We start from the raw sequence: 17,553 nt of genomic DNA on the forward strand, positions 1-17,553 counted from the left end.
ATCTATCTGTTCTCTTACCCGTATTTTCTCAATTTCAGCTTTATTTGCTGTTTGTTGCTTTTCCAGTCGCTCACTCAGCTGGGAACAAATCTGACAAGCAAAATTATGTTACCAGACCATTCATAAATGTAAATTCCTTCCCAAATGAATGCTAAAGCACAAATAAATGCTGTTGCAATATTAACATGGATAGTCTACGGACTCTTAGAAAGCTAGAAAAATTGGGATGCTGCATTAAGCTGTCTCATTGTACATTTTCCCATTCTCTACATATTCTTCTATCCCCATTCTCTACATATTCTTCTATCCCCACAGGAAAAGGTGCAGTTCCAACATAAGTTATTAGCAGAGTTTGGCCTTGCTAAAGGAGCCAGTAAAGGTTAGGAATAGCATGGCCCTTTTGTTGCCTTTGGGAGAAAAGAACAGGCAAGACAGAGTAGTAAAAAAACCCTAATTAATTCCCTGAGACCTGTTATGGGCCTACTAAAGAGACACGTGAATTTGCTCCCTTGATACCTTGTGATCAGGAGCTTGAGTGCCAAATCAAAGCCTTGAAAGGAAAAAGGCATCCTTTTTTTTTATTTCTTAGGTGCATTTGATTGACAAAGGGAAGGTAGGAGAGAACCTTTTTTGGCATGAGGTGAACCTTTGATGTCCCAGAGCCCATTTGAACAAGGTTCGGCTGTGACTGAGGCTGTGGTGACTCCTGATCTACACATACCCACATCAGGGGCAAACAGGACTGATCACTTCAGGATCTCGGCCAAAGAAAATGCAAAACCAGCCACCGGCTTCCCATTTAGAACAGCTAAGTTGTGTCCTCAAATGCATGGCACAGATGACATTGGTTTCCAGAAATCTCCTAAAATACCTGAAAGTCTTGTACTTTGATAGCAAACCACATCATCATGGAGTTGTACTTACCTGCTTGTAGTCACCAATAATAGAGCTGTTCTTTCTGATCTCTGACTCTGCCTTATCTAGTTCCCTGCGACACATTTCCTTCAGCTGCCGGAAAAAAAAAAAAAAGAAAAGAAAGGGTTTATTTAGTTATAGTCTGAAAAATACCCAGGTGGTATTTCCTCCTTCTCCTTAACCTCACTGCTCAGCTTGACCCTGGGACCCAGAGCCCAGCTCAGCTCCATGCAGGCAGGGAAAAGCGGGGCTTTGCTGGCCATCACTGACAGAACAGTGGGCTAGCCAAGGGAAGGAAGGATTCAAAAAGTGCTGACAGCTGAAGTCCTGCACTGCCTCTCTGTGCAGCATCTCCGGCACAGGCTGAGACTTTGTGATTTCAAGTTAAAAATTCCCCACCCTATGAAGCACCTGGCAGGAAAGTGCCGAATTCTGCTTTGCTGACGCCCTTTACACCACAGAAGAGAGACAAACATGACTTAGAACATTAAGCCCTTCCCACACTTGTCACTTTTTATTTTTATCATTTCTGTACTGTACAGAACAGTGAGAATGACAGAAGTGCCCCAACCTGAGCGGATTCTTCCTCCAGGCGCCTCTTTTCTTCTTCTGCATCAATCAGCTTCTGTTTGGTCATAAGCAGCTCCTTATTGAGGGCATCTGCCTTCTCCTCTGCCTGAAACACAGAGTGCAGGCTGAGCAGAGGCTTCCCTGCTGTGCCTCCACCAGGACGGAGCCAAGAGTGCAGCTATTCCAGTCTTACAAGGTTTGGTTCATTGTTATTAAAAAAATACCACTTTATTCTGAAAATTATTTCTCTAAAACTTCCCGTCTGCAATAGCAAAGCAGCAACACATCAAAATTAATCACATGTACCACTACACTCCAGCCCTCCAAAAATGCCTCCTTGAATTCAGTGATTAATTTTAGCAAAACTGGAGCAGGGATTGCTCCAAAGAAATCCAATAGCAGAAATAAGTTTCATTTTCTCATACAGTCTGGAAGGTGACCAATGCATTCTGAAGACAACCAAAAGCACAGAACAGCTCAAAGTGTGCAAGATCACTAAAAGACAATAACCAGCTCAGACCTAAGTTTAATTTGCAAACATTCACCCTTGCAATGAAAACAGAATTAACGCAAAATGCCTCTAGAATGTTTAAAAAGCCCCCCGAACTCTATGACACTTCCCAATGGATGTGATACCATCCCAGAAAATACATGAAAAAACTGAGCTGCCAAAGCAAACATAAGAATCAGGCCACTCTCTCCTTCGTCCTTAAAGGAAAGAAATGTCCCACCAGAAGCCAACAATCCCTTTTTACTGCAGTTTTTCAAGTATAAAAATATATTGTTGAAAAATTTCAAGCTCTTTATAAACCACTAAAAACTCTGCCAAGTTAAGACGTCTTTTCCTGTCTCATACACACAACACAGCACTTCCCAATAGGTGTATGGATTCTTCATAAAAATAGATCAATAACTCAACTGATATATAAAATCTTCAGAAACTACCTGTACCAATTCCCTTCAAAGGAAGAAAATCAGAAAGTGAATTTTAGTCCCTTAAAGTCCTGCTGATCCTTTCAAAAAGATGGCAAAGGCAAACAGAACATCTTTTCATTATAGATGGGGTTTAAGCTGTTTTAAAGTTAAAGAACGCTGGGATGTAGGAGTCCAACAACAGTAGAAAAATGAAGCCTATTTTCTGGTCTAGTGAAAGGATATTAAGGAAATTCTTGTATTTCCAAATGCTTTGTTTTGATCTTTTAGGTTGCAGATTTCAGACATGCCATGTAGATATTAGAAAAGGTGTGTTAAACAGTGTCCTTTGGTACTTTCCTTTCAAGACCTCAGGCTGGCAGAATGAAACTTACCATTTCAGGATCCAATTAGAAGAATTTATCGTGTCCTAAAGTAGGATCAAACCTACCTATCTCCTCCAGGGGATAACCCAAGTGCTGCCAACATCATTTACCACCCTTGAATACAAGACTATTATATATCAAATGAAGCATATCAATTTTGCTTAATTTTGTTCCTCTCCCAGCTCTCCATTTAAAAAAACAATGTAAAAGTATCACCGTGTCTCATGCAGGCTCAAGCAGTCACAAACAACAGTTAAAAACTGATAGAAAAAGCTTCTTCAGGACAATTTTTGCTGGAGTGCACCCCCTGAGTGCCACTGCTGGGCTATCATCAGTGTGGAGCTTCTGGAAGCTTCACTAATGAAGGGAAAAAGCCCAGGTAAGAGGAGGTGAACATACCAATGTGTGGTGAAAACCTGCTTCTGGAACATACTTCTATGATTCACATTTTAACACCTAAGAACAGGAGAGGTAATAAACCCGAAAGTCATAGACCAAACCTCATTAAGAGCAACATTCACCCACTGGCATCAACATTTACTATGAATAGTTTTCCAACAGCAAGTTTCCAGGAGACCGTGGGAAACCTTAAATTGTCTGAGGCACATCCAGTGAAACATTTTAAAGCCTGTCAGCTCCTGCACTGTACAACTTTCAGAAGTCATTTTCCTTTGAGATTTCAGAAATGCACTTATCTTGGTACAGAACAAGAATGGCAAAACATGAGCACTTGAACTCTTCCCCTCATCTCCCCAAGCAGACAGACTAAATGTGTTCTAGCCTCCCCTGTGCTAGAAATGCCAGTACCTTTCTGTCTCTGCATGTCCTGGAAAAAAAGAAAAAGCATATCCTAGTAAGATCTCCCACAACTGAATATGTAAAGAAGGGAGTGGGACAGCAAGCTGTAAAAAAATTCCTGTAACACAAAGCAAACCTGAAGTTTCCTCCTGAGAGCTCTACTGATCTGGAAACATCCCAGGATGAGTTCATACGGGCACATTCCAACAAGCCAAATGGAAACCACAGCAACATTTTCAGAGTTGCCTGAGGTACCTGAGAACCTGATCCATGCAGAGCCAGACAGACTTTCAAGTTTATCAGGCACTTTGCAAAGCCTGTCTGCTATGAAATTGTATTCATAAAAATCCCAGGAAAACACAGTCCAGCATCCATGTCATGATCTCTGTGATGGTTCAAAGACTTGACACAGCTCCTGCTAGACTTCTTTAGAGAAGAGAAAGTAACTACTCAAGTACAGGCTCTCCTTTCCCTGCAGTTACTGAATGCTTTTCAGGGTAATGAGTATTTCAGTCAGCACTCCTGTTTTTCCCATGGACCTCTGCCACAGGCCTATACTTGTCCATGTGCAATAAGGATGTGGAGGAAGGAATCCTGTCCCACACAAAAGAAGTACTCCATGTATCTCCTCTCCAGTGAGAGGAGGAACAAGGAATTATCCCTTGTCTGCCCTACACAGCATGAGGACATGTCTTACATTGTCCAAGTCCTTCCTCAGTGCAATCTTGCTGGTGACCAGCTCGTGGGCGAGGTCGTCGTTCTCCTGCTCCAGTCTCATGTTGGCTTCCTGCAGGCGCCGGTTCTCGCGCTGCGGGGACACAAAGTGGCCGTCAGGGAAAGGCTGCCCAGGGATTGCCTCTGACACACAGAGCTTCCTGTGCTCACACACAAATGCCCACCGTGCATCTCCAGTATGCACAGACAGTTCTACCTCCATGAAATTCCCTGGAACAGAACTAGCCAGCCATAGTGTAAAGGTAAAATAAATACAGGATTAGCCTTGAGAAGACACCAAGTATGAATAACTCTGCTCAGCCATTAGTTGTTGAGCTACAGAAACGTTTGTGAAGCCTGCAATAGTAGGGTATCATTCTGCCATTGATACCTTGCCAGGAGTTTCCTACAAGTACTGCTTTTCTAGGCTCAAAATTGAATTTACATGCTGCAAACAGGTAAGAGAGGAGAATTCTGGGAAAAATACTCTATTTTCTCCTTCCTGTTACAACTCCTAGCACATAGATGGATACTAAAGAAGGTTTACATAAAACTGATTAAAATACATGAATTTGTTGTATATATGTCTCTCTGTGTGTGTTATTGTGGTATGTATATGCATACATAACTTTACATGTGTAATTTATCCCTGTATTACATTTATTTGATAAATAAACTATATATAAAATTATATGCTTAGGGCAATATACATCATTTGAAATTAGGAAGAGGAGTAAAGGTGGGATTATCATCATGGAAGGCAGAGTTAGAATCAGTCAGGCATTTCCTTTCTGTTCATGGCTTGTGGTGCAATCAGCACGTTAAACAGGCTCTACTGAAACAGTTCTATAAGCCCAAATAAAATTCATCCTATTCATTTTCTTGCACAGCTGGGCTCACAACAACCCCATCCTGATTAACGTTGCCAATACAGAGGCATTCCCTTCACGTTCATTGAGCTGATGCCCCTGTTGCATCCAAATTGGTCAGAAAACAAAACCAGCTCAAAAAAAAGAGTTCAAGTAGCAACTTCCTGTTTGTTAAATCAGACTGGAGAAGGTAAAGCCTTACCTCAAATCTTTCTATAGGGTCCTCCTGTTGAGCTTGCTGCTCTCTCATGGTATGATACTCTTTTTCATATTTCTTCAGCTTCTTCTGGCTAATCTAAATTAAAGCAGCCCATTAGTTCCTGCCCAGAACATTGATAGAAGAACACAACACACACAGGATTATGGAACAAGCTTCAGGCAACTCCTGCCTTCTACAAAGCACAGCTCATGGCTTCAGCCAGTTCTGAGTGTCAAACCCTCAAGGATGGTCAAAAACTCTGTTCCACTCAATATAATGACAGCAGCCTTTTCCTTTTATCCTTTTGTGGAATACAGGGAAGGTTTCAAAAGCCACCCAGAGCATCCTGCCCGAGCTCCCCCTTGGTGCTGCACAGCTCCCTGGTGCTCCACACACTGCAGAGCTTCAGCAGAACAGAACCCTGCGAGATGTGGTTCATTTTTGGACTGGCCTGATGCTGAGCCTTCTACAGCTGCTTTTTCAGCTGTAACATTTATCATCACACAGAAGTATTTGGTTTACTTTACATGAGACTGTAAATGTTGAAAGGGCAAGTGCAGGCTCAGCTGACATTTCTGCCAGTGTCACTCAAGCTCAGCAGAAAACAGCCCCATCCCTGAGCTGCCAAGGTGTCTGGGCAAGCAGCAGCACCTCAGAGGCACAAGTGCTCTGTCCTTGGCTCTGACACACACAGCACCAGCAAAGCCACTCTCACAGGCCCCCAGGTTCCCCTTCTGTGAGAAGGGACAGAAAGGTGATGTTGAATTCAGTATTTTGCGCCCCGTGTTCAAGTCCTGCAGGGACAGGGAACGCGAGGGAAGCTGTAATAGATCCTGACCAGCATTTTCCTGGTGTCACCTGTGTCACAGGTCACAATGATTTAGCAACACAGACCACGCCAAGATCACTGTGAGCATTTCACATGCAAGACACTATGCACCTAAATGAAATCTCTAGCATTAAAAGTTGCACCTAAACATTTATTATTATCTCAGTAAACCAAATAAATGTAAAAGCTGTAGCTAAGACTTCCTCTTTAAAAACTCTTTTCTGAGAAACAGGTTGAATTTTACATGCATAAATGACAGGCAGAATGGAAAACATGTTTGGTTTCCCTGAAGTCTGGTTTTATCGTTAACAGCCTTCCTTGGAAGGAGCTGCAGAAAGCGGTGGCCAAGCTCCCTCTAGTGAGAGCTGATCAGAAACACCTCCCTGCTCTCGGGGGAACATTTCTTTGGAGATGCCAACCATTTACCTGGAGTCAGTCCAACCACACCACAACTGCAGGAGTTATTCTTGCACCCCAGACATCCACTCAGAGAATTAACCCTTCACTGACAATGGAGTCGGTAACTTGAGGAGATTATTTCACTGCTCTGCCCCTGCTCAAACACTGCCCAAATTTTGGGGTTTCACACCCCAAACCTCCTGCTACGTAAAGTTAGATCTTGACAAGTGAGGCATCCACCATGCCAGAAGAAAGGAAGGCAGGCACACCACTGCATTTTTATCTTCCATTTTTCAAGTGCATTAAGCCAATTTTGCCTTTTTTAGGTGATCTTGAGCAGATTTTGTCATTGTCACAAATTCTGGGCACGGGAGGCCTGGGGAAGTCAGCAGGGATTCTGGGTTTGCAGAAATGAGCACTGATGTCCCACCACCTTTTTTCAGGGGCACAGGAGGCAGCAGCAGCTCAGCTAACATGTGTTTCTGAGAGAGGTTGTGAACTCCCCATCCCCATCCCAGGCTGGATGGCGCTTGGAGCAACCTGGGATAGTGGACGGTGTCCCTGTCCTTCCACCCTGGCAGGGGGTGAAACAAGATGGGCTTTAAGGTCCCTTCCAACACAAACCATTCTGTGATTCTATGACTTGATGGGAACACTGAGGAGTGACTTTAACAATCTGGTGGTGTCTCCAGCTGATGACTTCCTGACCTCCTTTCCAGCAGAATGCTGTTCTAATCACAATACCTTACCCAGGCTACTTCTCCCTTCCTATAAATTATTTATTTTGACATCAGACCCTTTTCTGCTCAAAGAAACACTTCCAAATACAGAGCTGGAGATTTCTACTGACAGCGAAGGACTTATATTTTAGGTCAAGGGACGCAATTATGTGCAGCACTCCCATCCAAGGAGGTGATACAGAAGTGTTCTGTTCCGAGCCCAGCAGCGCTTCCTCCACAACCTCCCCTTTAATGCCCCCAAAACATCCAGCACTCCAGGAAGCCAGGGACAGCCTTGCCATGTCCACTCAGAGACTGCTTGTGGCACTCCACACAGCACTGGGAACACAGGGAATTTTGGCAGAGTAGGAAGAGGAATAAGTTGTTATTTGGAAACATAAAAGGCAAATGCACTCAGTTAGGATGATGTGAAGCAGGTGCATGTGGAACATCTAATCTGTGGCTCCAGCTAAATGATTAGAGAGATAAAACAGCTTTATCCTTGATAATTCTGTGATTTCTACACTAGTTGCACACAAGATATGCTTAAACTCTGTGCAGAATACTGGTATCCACACTGCTACTACACCTGGATCACAAAATGTCTGGAATGTTAACACACCAGGGAAGTTGTGTACTTCCACACTGACACTACAAAGGATTCCTCAAAGGAATTTAAGGACACTTTGAAAAATGTCAGTGCATTTGACTCAGAATTAATCTCCATGATCATAGCCAATTAACCTGCACTTGCCCTTGGATAAGGGGTTGCCGGCTGCAGCTGGAGCCAGGAGCTTTTCCCAGGCTGAGCCTGCAGCTGGAGCCAGGAGCTGCTCCCAGGCTGAGCCTGCAGCAGCCCCTCCCAGCTCACCTTCATGTTGCAGGCCAGCTCCATCAGCTTCTTGGCGTTCTCCTCAGAGCGGTACCGCTTGGGCAGCTGCACACGGAAGAACTTTAAAGCCCCTTCAAAGTCAGTCAGCAACAAATCATCCTTGGTAGTCTGGAGACAAGGAAAGAAACACCAGAAAAAGCCAATTTTGTACAGTTATTGAAATCCCAGAGACAATAAAGCAACAACAGCTTTGGAAAGCTCCAGTAACATCACTGCTTCTTAACCTTCTGCAAAGAGTGTTTCTGTTTCTGCAACCTTCTGTTCCACCCCCCAAAAAAAGCACTGTGCTGCACAGGACATGCCACATTACAGCACAGGTACCACAGGCAGTTGTTAGCATCTCAAGAAAACCAACGTATTTTTGTAAAAGGCATGTTAATTTTCACACGGTGCATGAAGATGCTTAAACCACAGTGTAACGTTGTATACTCACTTTTAACAATCCCAGTGCAACATTGAAGATAACACTTATTCCCTGGAAAGAAAATATAATGACAAAATAAATTAATTTCTCAGTATTTACAAGCTGGGACATGAATTTGTTTGGTGAGTTTTGTTGTTTGTCTAGTTTCTGTGAAAAAAATAACAAATATAAATCAAAAGCACAAAGAAAGACTTTGCAAACAACTGGCAAAATATCTTTACTGGAGAGTCATTGTAGAGAGCAAAACAATCAACACCAGTTTTACTGCCTCCTTAGCAGTCTGAAGCTCTGAAATCATGCTGTGCACTTTATTTTATTTCTTAATGAGTAGTTGGTCAGCTCAAGATAATTTAATTTTCATACAGCAACTTCTAAAAACACTGATTCAAATGCAGGAATATATACACCATTATATTAAATTCTGGTCTTCACAAACTGGGATAATTCATGTAATGAAAAGAAAGTGACTCACTTTAGGACAGAGTCCCACGACATCTATTTTGCCTCTACTCCTTAGAAGTGTTCTATTTATATTGTCCAATTAAATACAAACAGTTCTGCAGTCAGGAGTAGCTCACACCTTCTTCAGGGGTCCCACTCATAATCATGACACATTGCTCATCTTATTTCAGGATCCTGCCTTTCTTCTTCCCACCAACTTATTCTTCCACTATTACTTTAAAATGATGAAAAACCCCTTAAAACTTCCCTGTGAGCACATTTACTATTTATGAATTGAAAATGTGTTTCTAAACAAACAGAACTGATTTTCTCCATGCCATCTGCTGCCTTCTATTCCACTGGCACACAGACAAAGCAAGCAGCAGACACAGGGAAAGGGCAAAAACATTGACCAGGAGGTTTGTGAACGCTGAAACCCTTCAGTCAAGGAAAGGCAGGAAATTGGCCACTTCATAGGAACAAGTGCAGATCCAAGAAGAATGGATGCATAAAGTTACCCAGCAAATCATTCAATAACTCAAGGATGCTTCAGTACAAAATGGGATTTGTTCACTGATGGTAATAAGTGCTGACTGTAATTACACTGCTTACCCACATAGCACCACATACAGTGTTCTAAACATGATTACAGACAACGTCTCAACATAAAGAATTTTGCTCTCTAAATATAAGCTGTGAAATATAGAGAGACCTCAACTTTTCCAGGACAAAGAGCTCCAAGCTTGTTGATTACCACCATGAAAGTTATCTGGGCCATTTTATACACCATGGCCTCCATGCAATAATATTATAGGGAAAAAAAAGGTTATCGTTGTGTATAATGTGACTTAAGAACAGAGGATCCCACATATTTGTCAATCAGCTCTCATCCCACTTTATGGAGTCTTCTCACATAGATTCACCAGTGCCACAGGAAATAGGAGATTATAATCTTTTCTATAGCTATTGATTCCTAATTTGTTTCTTTAAAATGCTGAGAATCTTTGTCATTGCAGAAATGTAACACTTCTACATAAAAATATCACACGCCTTGCTCTGAGAGAACAGATAGTAACAAGGACATGAACCAAGATAGTGACAAACTGTCAAAAGCTGGAAGCTGTGTGAGTCTCCAGTTAGAACACATACCTCACATAGGAGTAAGTCAATAATATGGAAGACCATGTAGAGAGGGAATTTTGCAGTGAACAGGGTCAGGAACCACTGGGAAGCATACATGTGTGCTTCAAGGCTGATGTCCAGAAAGTGGTTATACAGATCAGGAATGTATTCCTAAGAGTAAAACACACAGAAGCACTGAGAGTCAATTTGGGCTATTTTGGAACTGTAGCTGAACCCCCAAATTACAGAAGGAAGTTGGGTAGAGTGACCATCGGTGCACGTCCTGCATCCACCAGGCCTGACAGGAACGGGCCTGGGGGCCTCCCAAGGATGCCAAAGGCTTGTCCCGGGGTGGATGCCCAGCAGGACCTGGAGTTTGCCTCAGTAGGACCTGGCAGTGGCTGTGCTGACACCAGAGCCACAGCAGAGCCACTGCAGCTGTCAGGCACATCTGCCTTCCCAGGCCCTGCCAGCAGCACCACACTGCTCCCGAGACCTCTGCTAGAACCCCTGAGATGGTGCTCGCTCTCCACCCTTACTCACAGGTTACAAACACCATTCCCCCACGAGAAACAGCCAGAGCTGAACTGCAGGCTCGGGTCCGTTCACCCTCCTCGTGTGAGCCCCCCACCTGCATGAGGCGCTCCAGCTGATAGAACTTGCAGTGCAAATCTTCAAAGTTTTGTTTGAAAAGTTCCCTGAGTCCATAATCAAACATGATTTTGACCAGAACACTGAAAGCTTGCTCCTCAGGCATCTGTGAGACAGGAAAGTGGATTCAGCACCGAGCATTAAAACCTCTCACATCAGCTCAATCTGCCTGTACCTCCCTTCTCCCTCTGACTGAAAGGCTGAATTGCCACTACTTTTTAACCCAGTTTAAATGTAAACAAGAGTACTAACACACAAAATGAGGCTGTGTTGCAAATGGCATTTCAGTGGAATAAGCCACCTCTCAATCATTCAACTAAAAATACATCTTCCAGACATCAAGACCAAAGCAGTTTCTCCAATGTCTTTATTCCAAAACTCATCAGAATCTGAATCTTACAGATTTTGGCCAGCCTAACCCTTTGTCACCTATGTAAATAAGGCAGAAGAAGCATTACTAGAGGATGTTAAACAGGATCTTTCCCTTATTCTTAACAATCTATTTACCTTTTTCAATGACATTATTACATTTGATGTTTATTTATTAGATTACATGAGTAAGAGAAACCAGTAACTGCTAACAGAAGTTCCACATCTCACAACTCAGCACTGGTTTGGGAAATTTCAGTATCCCTTTCCTGCCAAAAACTGAAGAAACACTCAAAGCTCATCAGTGTTTTGACATTTTTCCCTGCCCTTAAAATTCAGTTTTTATATTTCTGTTGAGAAGTCTGACTTTAGGTCAATTGCTGGTTCCTATAAAGGACAGAACATCTATCTCAAGTATTCTATTATTAATCTGCAGATGGAGTTTATTAAAACAGAAAACTTTGCTGAAACATTCCAAACTAGTAGTGAAGGACTCGCAGAAACTTAATTTCCTTTTCTGCAAGATTTGTTTTTATTATTTATTTTCCCTAGCAGCCACACTCCAAAGGCTGACTTCAAAGAGAATCAAATAAAAAGAAACTTATTTGAAATTTATTTTTTTTAAAATGCATACATTATTCCCAGAAGCCACAAGTATTGTTAAAGAGAGAACTCTGGAATAACACATGGCTCAGTCTTGAGAGTGAATCTCTCTAAGGCAAGGGACACATGACAATGAAAAGCTAAAAGAAAGCACATCTGTTTCAGTAAAAGCATTTGGTTTTGTAGCAGGAAGTGTTGCCCTTCTCCATCTGATTCAGTGAGGAAATAAAGAATTAACTGCTCATCTAGGAAATACTTCAGATTACAGTTACAAAGAACTAAAAAGTTGTTATCATTAATCACTTGGCTTTTGTTTCACAAGAATGGAGTTTACAATCTCTTCTGTATACTCCCCTGACTTTACAACAGTATGGAAAATCCTCCCCTGAAGGCCAGACTTCCTTTTCCACCAAAGACTGCAGAGAACTCTTCATGCTCAGCCCTCTGTGGCAGCAACATCGCTGAAAGCAGCTGGGGAAAAGAAACCTCAAAGAACTACTGGGTTCACGTACTCTGCAGTTCCAACTACCCTTGCAACAGAAACACTGACAAAAAGCAGACGTTACTTTAAAATGGAACAGTCTATAAATACATAAATACAGATTTCTAATGCTCTTGTATTTCCCAAGCATCAGTGAATCTAAGACTTTTGCTCCTGACAACCATAAATCTCTCTCTAGCTTCTGAACACACCAGCAATTAAAGGATATTACACCGATGAGATCACTTATATCAACAGCAATTAAGTTTAAAAAAGCATAATACAGTTTCTTTTAAAAATATGAAGGTATTATTGTATCCTTCCCTAACCTCTCAAACCAAGAAGCACAAGGACCTACAAGACAACAGCCCACAGGCAGCACAGTCTGCACTGAGACCTAATGAACTGACATCCCTTCAATGTCCTAAATACTCTTCTGTGTACACAGGACATGGCAAACACCATCTGTATTCCTGACTGATTCCAATAGAAACATCTTTAAAAAAGCTTAAATCTGACCTTGAAACCCTGTAACAAAAACATTTACAGTGTTGTCTTATACACAAATTCCATGCCTACTACTGCTCGTGAGTACAAGCCTGAATGGAAGGGGTCCTAGAACAGGAACACAGGGGCATGAACGCTGAGTCCTTACAAACACCACAGTAAGTTTTAAACAGTGTACTCTTCCCTGTCTAAAATCACTTTATTACTGACCAACATATAAGTGGATGTGTGTCCTGTGGCCCTATTAGCTCAGAAGTCTGCTCTAGACATGCGCAGCAATACTTAAATCTAAAACAACTGAGGGTAAACCCACCACTTACATGTAATAGCAGCACAGCAGCAAGAAAGGACTGGCCTTGGCAGTAGCCAATCTCTTCATCATACACAGAGTAGGCCTAGAAGAAGAATCAAGACTTTACTTGTACCGGTCTCCAGCTACAAACACAAATGAAACAGAACACTGCATTGAACACAGCTCCATACAATTGTCATGGATGGAGTGCAGCCACTGCCATTCAAACAAAGGGAAAACCTGTATGAGAACCAAACTGGGACATACAGAGGCATACAGTGGCTGGTTACAGTGATGCACCAAGGTTGCTGCAGCCTATTAAACCACTTATCTGAGTGCTTTTATCTCTAAACAGGTGCCACAGGGACATTAGGAAGAGGAAGAAATACTAGGAGTTCAAAAGAAAGTGCTGGAAGCTTAAACCATTCCAGCTGAGACACCTGAATACACGGAGCTGCCCGTTTTTGCTGATTTCTTCCTTTTAATAATCAGCTTCAGTGCATGCCTATGGCTTTATAACCTTGATGGAGGTACAGAGTCATCTCCAGTTACATAATCTGTCCTGCTTCATCCGGGCTGACAGGTCAGGAATGATGTGAAGTCTTTGCACCAAACACTTCAGTGCAGAGGAATCCAGAAAGGCTTTAGGTCTCCTGTGTGAATAACCAGAACCAGCCCAACAGCTACAATGGAGACCAGCCTGAGCCTGGTGCCAGTGGCTGTCTCTGTGACAGATAATGGTAACACATCCCCCTTCTTCTCAGCCAACAGTCACACTGCTGATGATGTTGAATACAAGTTACCAAAACCAGCCCAGAAGAATTTAAAGAATACCTTGCATATTTTGTACAGGGAGTCCTGGCCATCTCCCCCAGTATCTTTGAAATAATCATGAGCAGGGAACGTTCGATTGATGTCTCGGGTGATGGCACTGTCTTGTGGAGACTCCTATTAGAAAAAGAAAATAATATGCAAATTAAAACACATCAAAAGAATATAAACTACAACATGCTAGGACTGAGACTTGGGAGATTAGCACTGGGTTCTCTGCACTGTTCTAAATTTAACAAAACCCAGTGTACCCCAGCAGAGCTGGCAGCTGCAGACCACAGCTGGGATAGTTTTGGGTACCTCAGCACATCTGGGGAGCTCACGGAGTGGCAGAAGGAGTACACACAAGCACACACGTTCCAGGCCAGGGCAGGGCAGATGCAGCCATCCCCCAGAGACTCCTGAATGCCAGCACTGCCCAGGCACATTCCTGTTATCCCACAACTGCAGCAGTCACAGTCAGCTGTAAGCAGCAGCTGTCCAAAATGCTGTCCCTGAGGTTCAGCTTGAGGAACCACTCCTCATCCCCTCCTCAGAACTCAACTAGAGAAAGTAGATGAGTGTGAGCCCTAGAGAGTGTCATACAGGAAAACATGAGGGAATGCAAGGACTGGTCCTGTATGAGCTGGGATTTCAGCATGAGGAAGATGCAACTTTGTTCTCTACATCACTCTGACGCCATCAGTTTCAGATGCCTTGGACATTTGGAAAGCTGAACAGTAAGAAAAAGGGGTTTAATCTATCCAAATAATCCATGTTTCTGTTAGGCAAATGGAAAAAGGTTAGAAGTAAAAGATAATAAAAAAAGTTCATGATGTAATCAGTGTAAAGAACATTCAATACAGCTTGTAGCTCTTTTTCTTCACAAAATGATTTTGCAAACAACAACAAAATGACCACAGCATGCTTCATTTTCTCTTCTGATTTTAATCCAAGGTTAATGCTCCTCTCTGGGGCTTAACACAGACATTTCATTAGGAAAGCATTATGCTGCTATTAGAATCAAGACCAGATTGTTTTGGAAATTATAACAAAAGTACTGTTCAGCACTCCAAATGATAATAATTAACATGCTAAAGAGGTCTGTCTCATTATAAGGAAATAAGAAACAAACAAAATCCAATGCTCAGTAAATTTCATATAAATATACACCTTTTAAGTCAATTATGTGAATGGCTGGCTGTCAACTTCGGCTGGTTTAGCAAGCAGGGTAAGACAAAGCTCAGAAACAATTCTGAGAACTTTAAACATGTGAATACAAACTTAATGATAACTTTTAGTTTCTTGCAAGTTTGCAAGACTGAATTCCAGTGAAGTACCCCCAAGAGCACAGGTCCTGGCCACTGCCAGCAGCATCTGTGGTACCACACAAGTGGGTTTCCTGAGAGTCACCTGTGTTCTGCTGCAATGGCAAAATAATCTCAAATCCACTTGCCTTTTAAGCCACTTATTTAACAGCAGAGACCAAAGCATCTGCTTGGAAACTCTTAAGAGAGGATTCTCAAACAAATCACTCATTATGGCTAAAAAGAACTAATTAGTGGCCTCCCTGGCTTTGCGTGACTTGGTCAGCACTTGACTTCAGTGTCTCAGTACAATTCCTCAAGCAATCTAATGTGAGTTCCTGCAGCTGAAACACAGCTCGGGGAGAGAAAAATCAACGGAAATGATAAGGTTTAAAAAATGTTTTTCAAACCATGGCTTTGAAATCTCCCCATTAGTACAAACTGCTGCAATCCAAGCATTGTGTAACCTTTTCTTTACTCCTATTTTTATACCTTGCTGTGAGAATTGGCTCAATGGGCAATTTCTCATGCTTTCAGGGGACTGGAAACTGAAGGAAACCCTTCTGAACCCACACCCTTCACAAACTGGGATTGAAAAATAGAAAGCTAAGAATGACAGGAAGAAAAAGAAAGTAATAAAGAAAACAGAGTGGAAACCAGCCATGAGAACTGAGGCAAGTGTAGTGAAGATTAAAATTCTCATAACAGTTTACTGCTCTGAAGGAAAGCAGGAAAATGTAGATGCTCAGACTCACAATATGCCCTTCCTCCCCCTCTTTCATGCACTTTAAAATATTAGGCAAGTTATATTGAAGCCTTCCTCTCCAGTTGATTTAAACAGAAACTACGTGAGTAATTATGGAAACCAGGAGGCAGTCCAGCTGGGAAAAGCCCATTTATTCTGTCAGGCTGCATATAAAAGCATATTGGCTCCCACCTCCTAAACCTGACACATTTAAAAGACATTTTCCATGTATTTTCATGATCTTCCAGGGAGCATCCTGGGATCTGCAAACCATGTCATGCAGTTACAGCCTTGATCAACATATTCAGACTGAGACTGTGTTACTTTAGAAGCTTTTTCTGTAGCTTAAGGCACAATTAAAGGTATGGAAGAGCTGGAGTTCCCTCCTGCTGGGGCCGATCTACTTGCAGTTTTCAGCAGCTCAGGTTTATTCTTCCTAATCCCCTACATAAACCCAAAAGGATGAAGAAGAAGCAGCAGCAAAGAATTGCTAAAGGACAAGATCTGTGACGAAAAAAAATGAAATAAGAAACCTCCAGAGAACAGAGGAAGCTGCCTGCTGGAAACGGCTCATCACCCAAAGATCAGCTTCTGTCGAACCAGGCTCCTGGAGAAAATCCCCTGGGGGTATAACACAAACCCTGACCTGGACACAGGCTGGCTTCAGAACCACCACGGAAATGGAGAAATGGTGAGGGGACCAAACTTTGGGTTCCTCCTGCCCCAACCTGCAGAATGATTCCAAACTGGAATTTTCCTCACTGGGTGAGTTATCTGACACACCCACCACCAACCCAAACTGTGCCTGACTCTCACTCTTGCCACAATGGATCCATTTCCACATTCCAATTATTCCTTAGGAAGGTCCCACTGACTGCAAGAATTCTGCCACACGGTCAGAGATTACTGTGGGAAGGGTCTGGAGTCTCAATCCGTCAGTGGAATTTTCCTTGCTTTGCCCAGGGTGGGATCAGCACGTGGTGTGTTGCTGCAAGGCATGGACAAGCCACCCTGGAGTGCACCAGGGACAGATTCCAGCAGATCCAACAAGCAGAGAGAGCCAAAATTCTCTGCAGCTTTCATGGCAGCAGCAAGGGTAATATTACACGATGGGGATAAGTTATTTTGAGCAGATCTGTACGTTTTAAGTACATTCAAAAACATTAAATGGTCTTTCGACAGCTATTTTGAGTGTTAGCAGGATCCTGTGCCACCAGGTCTATTTTGCAGGCTGATGGCATTCCCATAATTACTTTTATTAAGCAATATTTACATTCATTTTTACACAGAGTACACTTCCTGCATTTGTCTTTGCCCAAACCACTGGAGAAGGTTTTGGTAAGAGAAATTACACCTGTTACTGAGACCTTAAGGAAGTGACACAAAGCATGCTTTCAGAGTAATGTACTTGTTAACTTCCCACAAGGAATGCTGCCTGCAGAATGTGGTACCTGGAGTCAGCACTTACCAAGGACACTCACAGATAAAGAGTATTTGTGTAAAAAACCTGAATAATTTAGACAAATTTGGACTGGTTAGACACTGCAATTGGATACAATAGTGCATTGATACAGCATAGTTTCAGGCCAAATTTGGCAA

The 17,553-nt window shown here is 42.5% G+C and overlaps 1 protein-coding gene across 2 annotated transcripts in view; it reads right to left on the reverse strand.

Moving 5' to 3' along the window:
- The window catches only part of RABGAP1 (RAB GTPase activating protein 1), a 62,918-nt gene that overhangs the window by 3,190 nt on the left and 42,175 nt on the right, over nucleotides 1–17,553 (reverse strand). For both annotated transcript variants that reach the window (XM_048325604.1, XM_048325605.1), the window contains 11 exons: nucleotides 13,927–14,040; nucleotides 13,121–13,195; nucleotides 10,821–10,946; nucleotides 10,217–10,360; nucleotides 8,636–8,677; nucleotides 8,182–8,310; nucleotides 5,367–5,459; nucleotides 4,279–4,389; nucleotides 1,487–1,591; nucleotides 925–1,008; nucleotides 19–90 (listed from right to left, as the gene is read on the reverse strand). In XM_048325604.1, coding sequence (XP_048181561.1) covers nucleotides 19–90; nucleotides 925–1,008; nucleotides 1,487–1,591; nucleotides 4,279–4,389; nucleotides 5,367–5,459; nucleotides 8,182–8,310; nucleotides 8,636–8,677; nucleotides 10,217–10,360; nucleotides 10,821–10,946; nucleotides 13,121–13,195; nucleotides 13,927–14,040 — 1,095 coding nt within the window. The remainder of the gene's footprint in view (nucleotides 1–18; nucleotides 91–924; nucleotides 1,009–1,486; nucleotides 1,592–4,278; nucleotides 4,390–5,366; nucleotides 5,460–8,181; nucleotides 8,311–8,635; nucleotides 8,678–10,216; nucleotides 10,361–10,820; nucleotides 10,947–13,120; nucleotides 13,196–13,926; nucleotides 14,041–17,553) is intronic.

Source organism: Corvus hawaiiensis, chromosome 21 (assembly GCF_020740725.1).
Source record: "Corvus hawaiiensis isolate bCorHaw1 chromosome 21, bCorHaw1.pri.cur, whole genome shotgun sequence".
Lineage (NCBI taxonomy): Eukaryota > Metazoa > Chordata > Aves > Passeriformes > Corvidae > Corvus > Corvus hawaiiensis.